Here is a 16348-nt window from a genome sequence, read left to right as displayed (position 1 = left end):
AGTTCTTTCTTACTTAGGCTGAATTTTAACAACAGATAAAGAGACTATGATATTTCCCTTAATGAAACTGTATAACCCTGGTTAAGTTATGAGGGGGCTTTATAACCTTTTTGAGGCTGTAGCTTAACATTATTTTGGCCCACAATTTGCAAGGTCCCTGTGCTCTCTTCCCCTTTTTGATAACCTCAACCTTAAATTCTAGGAATTGTTCTTTCCCTCAGTAGATTTAACACAATTCCACTCATGTTTATTTAGCACTCTGCGGGTTGGAAGCCTTGTGACATCTATTTTCAAATCTGAACTATTCCACGAGAAGGAGGCAAGGTGGACATTGGATGGCAGATGAACAAAGGCTCAGAAAAGCTATCATTACTGGTCCAGGGCCACAAAGTATACTCATTAGAACACAAGTGTCCTAACTCCCACTTACAGGCATGTCCCAACTCTCACTTACAGGCATGTCCCACACATTTCACCAAATGGCCCAAGGCTTTTGGTTTCTAAATTCTAAAAAGTTCACAGAGAACAACCAGTTGGATGATTTGCTGAATGATACTTGACATTTTCCTGGAAAAATTCCTAGTTGCTTCTTAGGAAGGGAACCCTGTTTTTCCCTGAGCTCATCTGCTTGGTTGTATAGTACAAGATATGTTTCTAGGGTTTTGGCTGGTTGAGGAGGGCTGAGTAGGGTGGGAGAATATGAGAAATGGTGTCTGTCGTTTTTCTTCAAGTCTGAGAACAAAATACTCTAAATAATTAGAATGCATCTGTCTCTTTTCTCCCCACATCTCAAAGATTTGCACATCACATTCTCTTTTTTCAAACTTTAATAATTACCTCTAGAAAGATTTTCCCTGAATACAGAGACCTTTCTTTTCCCCACAGACCCCATTTCTTCAACAGAGCTCCTTCTACTGACCCGGCATTTTTATTCCTGAGATTTATGTTAATCTTCCTAGTCTTAACCATTCTGTGGAAGAGTTCTGGCAAGGGGCCCTTTTCAAATATCATTGTGTGCTTTTTAGCCAAGCATGAAACTCTGAGGTCCCCCAGGAACCCCAAACACCTGTTGAAGATGTTTTTTTCTTCTTTTAACATCTAATTGCAATTTACCTACTTTACTAGAGCAGCATGAGGATTAACTGTCCTCGGGTAACTTTCAAGTCTGTAAAGGATTTCTGCCTCCTCAGGGCACATGTTCTCTAAGAGAGACAGAAATGAAATACTAATAAGAGACTTAATGGGTATCAGCCTTAAACAATCTGTGCTCAGTGTTAGCACTTCAGACAGTCGCAGTGTCCCTGACACTCAGACAAAAGCATGGAACAGGCTCCACAGGCCAGTGTGAGAGGCCCAGACAGGAGCACAAATGTCCCTTCCGAAGCCCTTTGGAGAGGGCGTGCGTCTTGACCCCCAATCAGGCAGCTGGGCCAGGCCTGGGGCATATGCGCGGCAGTCAGGAGGATTTCTCGGCTGTTATAGTTTGGCGCAAGTATTTGACAGCTTGTCCCTCCCAATGAGCACTTCTGATACCCAGGGGTTAATTTTGTCAGGCTGCTTCTCGGCCCTGCTGAGATCTTGTGCTTGACAAGGCTTTGTTATTAGGGGCTGCCCTGTGCCTTAGAGGAGGTTTACCAGCGTCCACGTGCTCCATGCACCAGACAGCAAGCCTCTCCCCACCTGTGAGTTGTGACAGCCCACGGTGTCTCCAGACATTGCCAAATGTCCCCTGGGGGTTTGAGAGCTACTGGGCCAGACAAGTGGGCGTGAACAGTGGGGGTGTTCCTCGGATTCTGTGTAAGCTCTACACAAAAGTCATCCCAGACACTCTTCTGGGGCTGCAGGGTGGCAAGGGCCCTTTGGAGGTCTACCAGACTCCACTTCCTTCTGCTCCCCCTGCACGAGACTGAGGGGACGCACACATTTTCACAGATGAAATGGCATCCAATTCATGGCTTGTTTATTTAGATCCATTGCCCAGCTTTCTTTCAGTCCTGGCAGTGAAAGTTTGCTATTTTGCACAGCATTCTGTATCATTTGCTCCCCTCACCTATTCCACAACAAGCAGGGAGTTGCTTTGCACTTTGAAATCCTACTCGGCAAGCTCCTGTTTAAATGTTTGGGGCTGTAATGGGTAGTGCTGGGGGGGGGGAGTGCCGTGATAATGGTGGTGGGGGGAGGGGAGAACATCCATCACATAGTGACAAACTCTGGGGGATTGGTATCTTTTCCCTCCAAAATGTCTCATTAGGGTCCCCAGACTTGGTCTCCATCTCCTCTGTATCCCGCAGTCCAATTTAATTGAGCGACGGCTTTGCCACGGCACACTGCTCTTTCGACAGGAGGGTAAACTCATTCTGTCCATCGTGACATTTGCTTTCTTAAGGGCCTCACAATATGCAGCTTTAATAATTAAATGCAAGTCACATCGCAGCCTCCCTTTTCAAGCCTGTCTGAGGACACAGTGGGTTCTTTCTGATGGTTAGCTTCTGACCACGTGGTTTTTAGAAGCTAGTGGGGTTTTTTGTTTTGTTTTGTTACTGTGTATGACCCTTTTCTCCACTAAAAAAAACAAGACAAAACAAAAAAAACTTCAGCAAACTGCAAACCCGATCGTAACAGCTGAAAGGGCCGTGGTGGATAAATGGTGACAGAGAGAAATCTGAGACCCTGGTTCTGGTAAGGGTCTAAGAACAGCCTGCTTGATATGGTCAGGAGTTTTCATTTGTCATCCAGGGATGTTTAATGCTAGGACACAAGTCCCTTGTGTTTTATTGCATGTGTTCATTCCCCTGGGGTTAGGATGGGTTTGTCAAATATAAAGCCAATCTGTAAAATGATCTAAATAAGACAGAAGATCCAAGAAGGACTAAAGATAGCTCTTACCTGTGGTGTCCATTTCAAACAAAAGATTTCTCCTGGGGGAACTTAGAATGATTATAATGAATTTGGATTTAGTTTAACCTAATGCTGATTTTGCACATTACAACGATTTGTCATCTTTAAGTCATGTGCCAGATGAATGCTTTAAAATAGATGCAACTTTGCATGAATTCTCTACAATATAGCAAAATCTGATTGCTCTATTAATAGCCAAAGTCCTTGGCCTTGGCAAGACAGGGTGGCAGCATCTTTAAAATTCATCATCTCTGGATAATTAGTTGTGAATCTTGAAATATTCAAGCTGAGGAATTAACCAGGAACTGGAGCCATTATCCTTCAGCGTCTCTTTTAATACTGGTCCACAGTCATCATGCCCTTGTTTTTCTAATTACCGCAAAACCAACTGTTTTTAACTGAACTGCCCTGACTGTTTGTAATCTGTTGAATGCAATCACCTCGAAATGAATAAAATGTACTCCTTGTTCAGGGAATTGGGGCTCGATTAGGGGAGCATCACTGGGGGCTGTGGGACCAGGGTTCTGAAGCTTTGCTCAGTGGACCTGATTTATGTATTTGAGACTGTGGGGCCTGAGGTGGGAGGGAGACCCTAGGGGGTGTAGGGTGTAGACCCTAGTGTAGACCCTAGTGGGAAGTCAATTTGTGAAAAACTGAAAGGAAATGAAATTCTGGTTCCTCACCCTGAGGAGCCAACAGCATGGCCTTAGGCAGCAAGACGTAACTGTTTAGGGTTCTTGACAAGCTCCTATCTCAGCTGATGTCTTGAGTCTGTCGGTCTGATTAGAAGCACTAAGGGAGCAGGGCTGGGTCACTAACCTGCGTCCAATCCCCAGTGTCCAGCACTGGCCTGGATGCAGAGTAAGAGCTGAGTAAACCAGACAAACTTGTTTCAACTCTCTTCTTTGCTTCTATTCTTTCTGTCAATACTGTTCATCCACTAACCAGTGCAACATGGAGATTTTCACAGAACAAATATCCCAAGATTGAAGGTTCTCAACCATTACATGTCTCTTTCAGGTCTCAAGTTTCATCAGGAAGAGGGGACTCTCTGTGACAGTAACTCCCACACTAGGGCAGAGATTATGAAAATCAAGCCAGGGGACATGCAACCATTTAAAAGAAACAAAACAAGACAGAGGAGTCTGATATGCCTCCAACAGTCCCCGTGAAGAATCATCATGGAAGAGGAAGCTAAAGGACATCTACACCTTTGAGAAAAATTGGAAAAATGGATTCACCGATTTCTCTAGCATAACCATCCAGAGAAGGAGAAATGTTCATATTGAATTTCCCTCTGTAGGTAGCTGCTCTGAGTCATTCTTTCTCTGGTACAAAGAAAGGCCCAAAGGGATGATGGATGTTGCATGAGGAGCTAACAAGGCCTTACCCAGTCCTGTGATGCATTTTAATTCAATACTCAGGAAGCTGTTTAACATTTATTCAGCACTTATATTGTACAGGCCCTGTGCTAAGTGCAGAACATGAATAAGAAGCCATCTCGGCACTAATGAGACACCTGATTATGCAAAGAAATAATATACTCTCAAGGGGCAAGGGACACAAATAAATATAGGGTAGGGCAGGAGAACAGACAAGTAAGAGTAACCTGGGCATGGCTGATGGAGGAGCAATGGGAAGACTTCCTAGAGGACGTAAAGTCTGAACTCTCAATCTTAAAGACACAGTAGGAGTTACATAAAGGTTAGAATAGAAGTGTGTTGGAGTAAAAGCCATTCCAAGAAGCAAGACCACTAGAGCAAAGGCATGGAAGCCCCCAAGGGCATCATGTGTTCAGGACAGAACAAGCATTTCAATGATGTCTACCTAGAGTGCTGGAGAATTGATGCTTTCGAACTGTGGTGCTGGAGAAGACTCCTGAGAGTCCCGTGGACAGCAAGGAGATCAAATCAGTCAATACTAAAGGAAATCAACCCTGAATATTCATTAGAAGGACTGATGCTGAAGCTCCAATACTTTGGCTACCTGATGCAAAAAGCTGATTCATTGGAAAAGACCCAGATGCTGGGAAAGATTGAAGGCAGGAGAATAAGTGGGTGACAGAGGATGAGATGGTTGGATGGCATCACTGACTCAATGGACATGAATTTGAGCAAACTCAGGGAGATAGTGAAGGACAGGGATATCTGGCGTGCTGCAGTCCATGGGGATGAAAAGAGTTGAACACAACTTAGCGACTTCATAACAACAACAAAGTTTAAGACAGGAAATGGAGAAAGATGAAGTCAGAGAGGCAAGACCAAAGTGGGTTTTGTGAATCTTGCAAGTGGAGGAGACTGGATTTTGTCTGTGAATAAGAAAGGTTTTAAGCAAAGGAAGAATATGATGGGATTTTATACTTTATGGCAGCATGAATGGGACAGGCAGGGAGTTGAGCAAGGAGGGGCGCAAGGAGGCAGTGGGCGTGTTGACCAAATGAAGGCACTACTGTGGCAGCAGCAGAAAGGCTAGAGAATGGGCAGGTTTGAGAAGCAGCTCAACAAGAAGCCAGCAGAACCTTGGGGCTGCCAGGAGGTGGAGGCAAGAGAAGGAAGAGTCTAGGAAAACTTCCAGTGTCATAGCATAGCATAGCATAGCATAGTGAACTTGCTCTGTCATGTCCGACTCTTTGCGACCCCGTGGACTGTAGCTCACCAGGCTCCTCCATCCATGGGATTCTCTAGGCAAGAATACTGGAGTGGGTTGCCATTTCCTTCTCCAGGGGATCTTCCCGACCCCGGGATCGAACCTGGGTCTCCTGCATTGCAGGCAGACGCTTTAACCTCTGAGCCACCAGGGAAGCCTGAAAGAATGGTGAGACCATCAGCTAAGACAGAGAGCAGGGGAAACAGACATTTCTCCAGTGAAAAAGGGAGGTCTTGGCTTGGACTTTTGCCCTTGAGATTCCTGGCAGGGTAGGTGGTTGTGGGCAGCCAGATGGATGAGTCCAAAGCTTAGGGGAGGGGTCTTAGAGAAATTGCCAGGTGTGAGAGCCAGGGTGTTCAGCCAGGTGTGAGACTCCTCGCTCCTCCTCACAGAGACTGGGCTTCACTGCTACAACTCTGCTGGCCGTCCGTCCCTGTTTTACATCCTGGCCCTGGTCTGCCCTCTGTCCTTCATCGTCCCACCTCTGCCCTTGGCTCCTTCCTGCCTTCTCCCAGGTCCCAACTGCAGGAAGGGGATAGGAGTGTTTGTTATGCCCAACATGGCAATTTAGAGCGGATAGCTCCATGGAAACAAAGCCACAAAGCCACTTTGCCCACTCCCTCACCCGCTGTGCCACCTACCCAGCTCCTAAATTCTGCTTCTGCGGCTGCCTCTCTACTAACAACCTGGGCTTTCTACACATATTTCAAAGTCACGCTATAGAAACCAACTTTGAAAGTAAAGACGTGTATTTACTTAAGTCCTTTATGAGCCCATAGGCAGGGTTTTAGAAAGTAGGACTCTTTTGCATGAGAGGTAGAGGCCCCTGAGTGCCCATTTTCTAGAAGCCTTGGAGGACAGATTGCCACTGGCAGGTACCCCCTTCTACCTGAGGGATATTTCAGGGGACCAGGGAGAGATGCTATGTTTAAGAAAGGCCAACTCTCTGGGACAACTTCCGCTAAGGCTTTAAGATATGGAAAATTCCATCCTGTTGGTTGGGAATCTCTACTACAAACCTTGTTACCGAAAGAGTGAACCAGCTCCTGGGGGAGGGGTGGGGGAAGGGTAATCTCCCCTTGCAGACAAAGGAGATAAAAGCAAGACAAAATTGTGACTCCAAAGCAAAGACAACTTCTACCACCTACATAAGGCATGTACTCCTTTCCGTGTTTTTCTCTTGTTTCAATCTTCTTATCAACTTTGCCAACATCCAAAAAGTTACTGGTGCTGCATCAACCCTAAACGCCCCTTTCCAGGCTTGCAGGAAGCCAGCACACACCCAGAGCCACGCCAGCTGTCTGGACACATTTTCTCTCTCTGGCAGCGCTGACATCAGCCAGGGCTGGGGGTGGCTGGATTGGGCAGGGTGACGGATGACAGAGCTCTGGCAACAAGTCCCATTTTACAGACAGAAGGCGGATGCCCGGCCAGAGGGACTGGTCTTTGTGCCGGTTGTGCTGCTTCCAGGGTTACTCGGCGTCTTATTCCCAAGAAGCACCAATGTGCCCAGAGGCTATAGCAACACAGTGAAAGAAACCTCTCAAATAGGGATTTGTTCTGGTTGGAGGAAAGAAGATAGGGAGAAAAAAACTGAGGCTGAGACTCGCTTCATTTTGCAGGGAAGTAGGAAAAAATAAAAAAAAGAAGAAGAAAAGTTAAAGGACAAGTTCTCTGTCCACCAAGATCCACAGCCATCACCTAATGTATATTCTGCATTGCTTTGCACAGCTCATTTAAACAAGCTAGGTTAAAACTCTGGACTCTAAAGGGATTTCTTTCATACTCAGGTATGTCATCCTCATTCAGAATCAATTTGTCTTAATCTTGTTTCCTTTTTGAAGATGTTTTCAAACTGCCTTTAGACAGACCATCCCTCCCCCACCCCCACTTCCTTCCCCCAGAACCCCACTGTCAGAGTAAGAGACAGGTCTCAATATGAAGCCTGTGTCCTTCTTTTTAGCAAGTAGCACATTGAACCATGGTATTCTTCCTTGACACATTCTCTCCACTCAGCTTCGGGAATGCCACACACTCCTCTTTGCTTACTGCTGGCTCCTTCCCAGTCTCCTTTGCTGGTTCTTCCTCTTCTCCTCTCTGGCCCCCTCCTGATCTCAGCGGGACCCAGGACCTTAGATTCTGTCGACACATTGACATCCAATTACTTCTCCAGACCAGACTTGACCTGCCCAGCTCCAGACTCACACAGCCCACTGCCTATCTGAGAGGCCTGGGACCTGGGACCCTTTGCTGCAGTGCTTTCACCTGGACACACCTCTCCTCGAGCAACGAAGTAGAGAGAAACTATAAGGGACTAAAAATAACTGCATGTGCATGCAGTTAGGGACAGATTCCGGAACATAACATAGAGACCAAAAAACCCCACTGCCACTTACAAAGAGCCTGGAACAAAAGCAGGGTACTATGCATGCCTCCTGCACACAACACAATCTAAGAGGGGGGCAGACCACCCAAGCCGTCCCTCTGGCTCAACTCCTGGACACACCTCTACCCTCACCCCATATAAGGAACAAGCTTGCCCCTTTTCCTTGGGGAGTGAGCAAGGGAACCTGGTGTTTGTTCTCACTCCCCACTACTGCAGCAGGAACCCTAATAAAGCCTTGCCTGAATGTCGTATCTGACCTCTGATCAATTTCTATTGATGAAGGAGGCCAAGAATCTTGGTGGGTAACATACTCACACTTCTGCTTGCTTGATGGGCACATTGAACTTAGCATCAACTACCGATCAGCTTCCTCAAGCCTCAACCTCAGTCTTTTCATTTTAGTGGGCAGAGGGCTGTCCTTTCTAGGACCCCAACCTGGGAGCCACCCTCTACCCTGCTTCTTCCTTCACTCCACCTCCAATTTATCAGTGACTCGTGTTGTATTTTTAGTTAGAACTGGAATGAGGCTATTGTCACTCCTTGTATTGTACAGTGTCCCAAATCTGGCTATTAATATTTAAAGTTAATTAAAATAAAAACAAATTAAAATAGAGGAAAATGGAACTCTTAGAGAAACTATGGCAAAAAGTCAAATTAAAAAATCCAGTTCTGTTCTCACACTAGTCACACTGCAAGAACTCCTGAGTCCTGGGTGGGTAATGGCCACAGTACCAGAGCTGCTACAGAACATGCTCTTCACTACAGACTGTCCTATTACTAGCTTGTGCTGCCCACTCCTTCTTGGGGACCACAAGTATAATGGCCTTCTAGTCGATCTGGCTTCTTCAGTCTTCTCAAAATAGCAGCCGGAGTGGTCCTTAGAAAGCATCTCAGATCATGCCGCTGCTCTGTTCAGATTGCCCAAAGGCCCCCATGGATGGCTCTCAGGGGAGAAACACAGTCCTCAGAAAGGTGAGCAAGGCCTTACAAGAGCTCTGACTACTGACCTCATCCCCTAGTCTTCCAACACCCTCCTTCTGCCACAGCCACACTGGCCGCCCCAGCATCAAGGTGTCGGCACTGATGGTTCCCTGGCTGAGAATGCGCTTCCCCCAGATGTATTCCGGGCTCACTCTCTCCTCCTCCACATGTCTGCTCAAATACCACCTTCTTAGTGAGCCTTGGGCTTCCCTGGTAGTTCAGATGGTAAAGAATCTGCCTGCAATGCAGGAGACGCGAGTATGATCCCAGGGTCAGGAAGAGCCCCCGGAGAAGGAAATGGCAACCCACTCAAGTACTCTTGCCTGGAGAATCCCATGGACAGAGGAGCCTGGAGGGCTACAGTCCACGGGGTCGCAGAGAGTCAGACACGACTGAGTGACTAACACAGCAACAACAGTGAGCCTTGTTCAGACTGTTCTATTGAAATTTTAACATCTGAGCCCCCTCCTCCCCTTCCGATCCCACCAACCACCACTCCTGAGCAGTCCTGCTCTTCCACATCCTATCCGCTTTACTTGTCTCTTCCATATCTCCTTTCAACAAAATATATTCATTTACTAGTTTGTTACAGCCAGGAGATGCAAGAGACACAGCTTTGATCCCTGGGTCGGGAAGATCCCCTGGAGTGGGAAATGGCAACTCACTCCAGTATTCTTGCCTGAAAAATCCCATGGATAGAAGAACCTGGAAGATTACAGTCTATGGGGTGGCAAAGAGTCGGACACAACTTAGTAACTAAACACCACCAACAAATATCTATCTTTTACTGCTTGGCAGAGATCTTTGTTCATTCCTTCACTGCCAGAAAGCTGACCCAGAAGAGGCCTTTAATAAGTATTTGTTCAATAAATGTATGAAATTAGAGCCAGGAAGAACAGTTAAGGGTCAGTGAGGTGCGGTTATTCACTGTGGACCCATGCTAAGCGCAAGGGAGGAGCTAGACTAGGAGTCGGCCTGGCCTACAGCATCTTCATGGAGAAGGACCCTTGACGATTAATTCCCCTTCCCCTTAACTGTTAAAACAGAGGGACACTGACAGACCCCTGAGAGCTTACAAGGACAACAGCCTAACTAAAAGGCCAGGGGTATTAGTCACTTTCCTTTTGGTAAGTCTCTGCAGGATCCACTCGTTGGTCCTGCCTCTCTGGTGACTTGTAGGATGCAAGGAACAAAAAGGAGGCCCAGGTTAATGGCTATTCTTACATGCCCATCTTACCCCACATGTCACAAATGCCAAGACAAATGGAAAACTGGTAACACACATAATTACTAGTTAATTTCTTTTTTTCAAAAGTAACATACCAGACTTGTTTTAAAAAGGACAGTCATGGTTACAACAGATAACTGCCAAATTAGTATTTGATAAAAGTTGATTAGTATGGAAAGAATGATTCTCCATTGATTCATTAAAGTATTTCTGATAATCCAGACTGGATCAGGAGAAAAGCAGATCCTGGATCACACTCTGCATTAGGGGTCATCTGTCCTCTTGTATCTGTAAGGAAATGCCATCTGACTATATATATTTTCAAATGCCTTGGGATGAAGGCTTTTCCAGTGCCAATTCTCTTTCAAATAAAAATAATGTGAGGGAGTTTGAGCACAGTAAACAGACCTGCTCATAATGGGTAACAGGTCCAGAGTTACAGAGTATGATATGAGCAGAGAGCCTGGAACACCCCATCCATAGCTCATGGGGTGATTTAACTTGCCAAAGTGTGTAATTAAGAAGAAAGTTATCTTTATAGCCATCCCTTCATTACAAAGATAACTCCATTGGAGACTTTTTGGGAGACGCCAGATTTGGAAATAAAATCCTTTCAGACTGCACTGCAATGGCATTAAGATAATACCAAAAAACAAATTGATGCGCATAGACAATCTTCCGTAAGTATCAGGAAATTAGATATCAGGAGAGACGTGGAACTAAGATGTAAGATCTAAGTGAGGTTGAAACATAGCCTGGTGAAAGGCATGATCGACGGCTATCCAAGAGACAGGCGCCCCGAATTTCCCGGGGGCCCGGCGGGTGTTACCTGGGGGTGGTGCTCTTCATTGCTTTCACTAACTTGCCCTTTCCAGCTCCAAAACCATTATTTCCATAGTCCAGGTCACTGTCACTATCACTGCCACCGCTGGCAGAGTATGCACACATTCTGGGTACCTTGTCCTAAATGAGTAATATGAGACTGTTAAGATTATTCATGCAAGTCAACAGGGACAGTGCACCCCGCGAGGATGTGCATATCTGGCTGTTGGTCTGTGCACAGAACTCTATCCCCATCACCCCACCCTCGCTGCCTGGCCCATTGATCTGTCTCACGTGGAACTGGTGCGTTCCACTAGGTTATCAGAGCTGCACAAATTGGAATCCGCTGATGAAGCCGTACACTGCCATTGTCCAGGTATGGAACAGTCCACACAGTTACCCCCTCTGCATTTTGTACACTATTTTATGACATCTTATTTTTCTCAAATGCCCATTAGAGCTGCTGTCCCAAGCCTAATGGTTTATTTATCTAGCTGATCTCACCACTAGCTTTCAAGTATCAGAGAGTATGATGATAATCAACCTTGGAAACAAAAGAATAAATGTTTGCCCAATACGTAATTTTATTCCAGTCCCTGAAAGACTAAAAGCCTTTAGGAAAGTACACAATTGCTGGCTCTATAGGGTTATACGTAATCACTGAATCTACTAATTGTTCACAGGTCAAGGGAATCGGTCGCCTCTCTTGCTCACATAAACATACGACATGACCCATGAGGATGTCACAGGTATGGCAATAAAGCCAAGTTCAGGAACTGTTGAGGTTGTTCAAACTGTATGGATGGTTTTTCACACTGTGCACATAAGCAGAACACTGGTTTCTAAGACCTCAACCCCTTTGTGTAGAATCAAGAGCATTTGGGGCTTTCTTTTACATTTGCAGACTGCCCTCTTAGGACCAATTATTCTACACCCACCCCAGGTAGTTTATGCACAGATGTGTGGGATGTCTCTAAAGTTAAATCTGTTTGGGAGGGTGCCATTTGGTCAGAAATGATAAAAATGTATTTTAGGATGTAAGCTCCTTTATCTAGGGTTATGAATCCAAGCAATTACTCATTTCCTTTATTCCTTCATCCATTTAATCATTCATCCACCCATTCCAAAGATTCTGTGCTAAGCATCTTAGTACCTATTCTAGGCTAAGTGGTGTCCTAGGTTCTGGGGGTACAGAGCTCAATCCAGGAGATATTGGTGGTCTAGCAAGGATGACATTTATGAAGGATGACAGGTCTACAGCAGTGGTTCCAAGGGAGTCCCGTGTCTAGCGTTCCGGCATGAAGCTGGGTATGATGAAATGCATTTTCATCCCTTTATTCAAGAGACATGAATGGAACCAACCACTGTACTTGGAACTAGAAATATAAAGCTCACCCATACTTCACACTTTCCCTCCCTAGCAGTCAATGAAGCAGAGTTATGAGTTCCAAGCCCCAGTGATGACTCTTATAAGACCATGCAGGATTTCCAATGGACTGAGCTGGTGAAGGAACCCCAGAGAGCAGCGTGTGCTGGGGATGTGAATATTCATAGAGGCTCCCTCCTGCCAGCACTGAATGACATCCCCCTCTTTTTTTTTTTTTTGCTTTTGTTTTATTACTTTCTTGGAATTGCTTGAACCCTTTGCCACTATCACTACCTGTTGTTTCTGAACTGTTTCCCCTCCAAGTCTGGGTGTCTTTTAGAGTTTTATAAATTTTTTAGTTCCAGAAAGCAAGCACAGACAGAGTTCTTGAAGCATTGCTTCTCAAAATGTGTTCTGCGGACCAGCAGCATCAGCATCACCTGGGAATTGATTAGAAGTGTTTGGATCTCACCCCATCTATGGCAAACTGGACTCTGGGTGCATGAGGCAGGCAGCAAGATGTGTAGCCCTCCACGTGATTCTGATGTCTGCTCACATGTGGCAGCTACTGCTTTAGAGGAAACTGGGAAAAGCCTAACAGTTCTGTGTCTGATTAAGGCATGACAAAACACACTTGTTTACGCCTTTGCCTTTCAGAGCCCTGTTCTGAGGGCTGGACGTGGAATTCAGAGGGCTGCGTTCTAAGCCTAGTGCCACAGTATCTTTCCCTTGGACCCTGACCATGGTCCAGCATCTCTGGAGCTGGGGTCCTCTGCTGTACACTGAGGCTATGGGCCCAGGGGATCACTTCCCCTACTTGTCCAGGTTCCCATTTCCATACCAAGGTGTTAAAGGCTGAAAGAAGGCTCCACCACACTGGCTACGTGGGATCTCTGATGTGGGCTAATCTGGTATTTGCTCATCACAGTTGGGTAGAAAGCCTAGTAGAAATAGTAACAGGGCCTCCTAACGCCAGGAGTGGGAAGGCTGAGGTGGCAGAGGCAGGAAGGGTGAAGGAAGGGCCAGGAAGCTCTGCGGGTTGACTCTTATGTCCTTCCACCCACTCTTCTCACTGTGTGCGGGCACCACCGAAGACCCCAAAGCGGGCCAGCCCAAAGATAGGGTGAGAAATTGTGTACAGGCTGAACATGGCCCAGGTAATGAGCTGGAAGAGGTAAGCAGGAGGGTGCTGAGGAGGAAATACCATGTAGCTCCGGGAGAAGACCCAAGAGTCCCTGAGCCCTGAGCTCCTCCCCAGGTCCAATCACATGTGTGTGTGCCATCTCAGGGAGGATGAAGAACAAAGGACTGCGAAAATGACAAGGATTGAAGAAACACATGTCTCACTGACCCCAGCAAGTCATTTGACCACTCCAGGCCTCAGTTTCTTAATCCCTAAAGGGAATATAATCACATCTGCTTTACCTATCTCATAGGTGCAAGGTAAAGTTAATATAACTAAGATAATGAAAAAATAATCATGAATTCATTCTAAGTGGTGCCGTTATGGTTTCGGAGAGAGAATGACAGTCCCACAACATCTCATCAGGGCAGAGAATCCTTACCTGAGGAGTCAGGGTGCAGATGGGCAGAAGCAGTTAAGTTACAAGGACACAGTGTTATCTAATAATTTAGGAAAAAAGGAGAGCCATGGGCCCTTGGTCATTCTTCACTGAACCACAACGAATTTGATTTAACATTCACTCTACCACAGAAGTGGTTAAGGAGGTCATTTTTCACACTCAGGCCCAGCAGATGGAGGGTGCCCTCCTGGCAATCTCTCCTTACCTGGGTCTCTGCAGCAGCGCCATCACCCTCCCAGGCTGGAAGTGGCTTGCTCGCCATTGTGTTTTCAACATATTCGAATGATGAACAATTTTGAGACCTTGGCTCGGCTTCACTCTGCATTTGGGAATTGATTTTTCCTAAATGAGGAAATGTATATGAAATCACAATCGGCTTTCTTCAACTCTTTACAAATTTAGGGAGGAGGGGAGGACATATAGAAATAATCAAAATGGTCCAAACATGGCAAAAGCTTGGTTTGCCAACATTCTGTCCCCTGCAAGTCTTGCTAACAGAAGTGTCTGCATAATTGTATGCATCGTTAGAGGATGTTCAGTCTTGGAGACCCAAAGGCAAACTGCCCTTGGACCACTTTTCCACAATATGTTGATAGACTTTCCATGTTAGAAAGCATTTAGTGGGCAAACTGCTTGGGAAACACTGATCATTCTTCAGATAGTGTTATATTAATACATCAAATAGCAAATAGATGTCTTCTTTTAGAAAAAAAAAAGGATTTTTTTTTAATTGGAGGAAAATTGGTTCATATATTGTGTTGGTTTCTACCACACATGAATGGCACAGGTATTGTACCATTCATGCCAACATGAATCAGCCACAGGTATGCATACGTCCCCTCCTTCCTGAATCCCCCTCCCATCTCCTGCCCCATCCCGTCCCTCTGGGTTGTCACAGAGCACTGGATTGAGACACCTGGGTCACACAGCAAAGTCCCACTTGCTATCTGTTTTACATATGGTAATATATATGTTTCCATACTATTCTTTCAATTCGTCCCACCCTTTCCTTCTTCCATTGTGTCCACAAGTCTGTTTTCTATGTATGCATCTCCACTGTTGTCCTGCAAATGGGTTCACTGGTACCAACTTTTTAGAGTCCAGATGCATGTGTTAACATACAGTGAACAAATGGGTTTCATTTTTGGAGTACTTCTCACAGTCTTCATTTTGCTGATGGGGACAGTCATGATTTCCAAAGGGAGGATTTGAATTTGCAGCTTTTCCCAAACATGGTTGATTAGGAAGCCCTGATTTTCCTAGCAACCTGATGAAGATCATTTTGAAATAGGTGGTTTGGGAAACTGCACAGAGGCCCTTAAAGATCTCGCTGGGCAGTACTGTGCAAGCTCACATGTGCATATGCCTCCAGAGCTTTTGTAACACTTCAGATTCTGATCCTGATGCGGTGGTCTGGGGTGGGGTCTGAGAACTGGCATTTCTGACAAGCTCCCAGGGGTTGCCGCTGGACCAGGGATTACATTTTAAGTAGCCAGGGTGCAATTAGCAGAGAACGATTAAAGTTCTTCCATAACGCATAATAGTGGATTAACCTGCTGAGTGCAGTTCTTCCTCATGTTGGAATGGAGAATTGCTATTATTATTGCTCCAGCCTCAATGATTATCAATAGCACATGCTGTGAGAGCCTCTCAGTAGCGTTTTGCTTGTGAGCAGAAGCAAAGTAATTGTATTTTCATCAGCAATGGGAGATCTGTACAGTTACTTCCATTTTTGATAGGGGGATAAGAAAATAACCAATTCCAATGCATATTTTAACTAGAAGTGACTGCATGAAACTACCTTCCTTTTGTTCCATCTAGTTTTCTGCTCCTTAATTTTTAAGATGAGTAACCAACAGTCACAGAAGAGAGAGAAGTCTTGGAAAGCAGGCCTTGCCTCTGACGCATGGTGACAACATCCTAAGATGGGCAGGAAGGTTCAGGATGGACAGTACAAAAATGTCCAGCATTGTGTTGACCTCACTCTCTACCATATACCACTTTTTTTTTTTTTTTACAACTCTTCATGATGATTTAATTAAGACACAAACCTTAGAAAACTGGAACACTGAATATTAGCAGCAAGATCAGAACAATCTCCTTCCTATTCTCTTCCTATGAAGCAATTCAAGGCTTGCGGTTTCTATTCAATTTGTTATAATGACAGTGTTTAATCATGGAGTCTGCTCGGCAGCCAGTTGCTGAATTGAGGTCACACATGTGGCTAGTCAGGCATGGAGCACATAATCTATAACTACGATTTCGCCCCTGAATCTCTGGAGGCTGTGTCATTAATTAACAATGCATTTACTTCAAAAATAATATGCATTCCGGCCTTTTAAAATGTAGCCTTGGCTTGAGATGAGAAGTTTGTGATGAAACATTCACAGCAGTTAGTATTACTGTGTGGAGGAAGAACTTAGCCATGGAAATACCCA

General features: G+C 45.4%; 1 protein-coding gene across 1 annotated transcript in view; it reads right to left on the bottom strand.

Annotated features, from left to right (window-relative positions):
- Nucleotides 1–16348, bottom strand: part of NCKAP5 (NCK associated protein 5) — a 1007389-nt gene that overhangs the window by 54275 nt on the left and 936766 nt on the right. Inside the window, exons 16-17 of the mRNA XM_061135363.1 lie at nt 14116–14252; nt 10969–11102 (exon numbers count right to left, since the gene is read on the bottom strand). Coding sequence (XP_060991346.1) covers nt 10969–11102; nt 14116–14252 — 271 coding nt within the window. The remainder of the gene's footprint in view (nt 1–10968; nt 11103–14115; nt 14253–16348) is intronic.

Source organism: Dama dama, chromosome 33 (genome assembly GCF_033118175.1).
Source record: "Dama dama isolate Ldn47 chromosome 33, ASM3311817v1, whole genome shotgun sequence".
NCBI classification, from domain to species: domain Eukaryota; kingdom Metazoa; phylum Chordata; class Mammalia; order Artiodactyla; family Cervidae; genus Dama; species Dama dama.
Note: the sequence above shows the minus strand (reverse complement) of the source record. Positions and strands in the feature narration are given on the sequence as shown.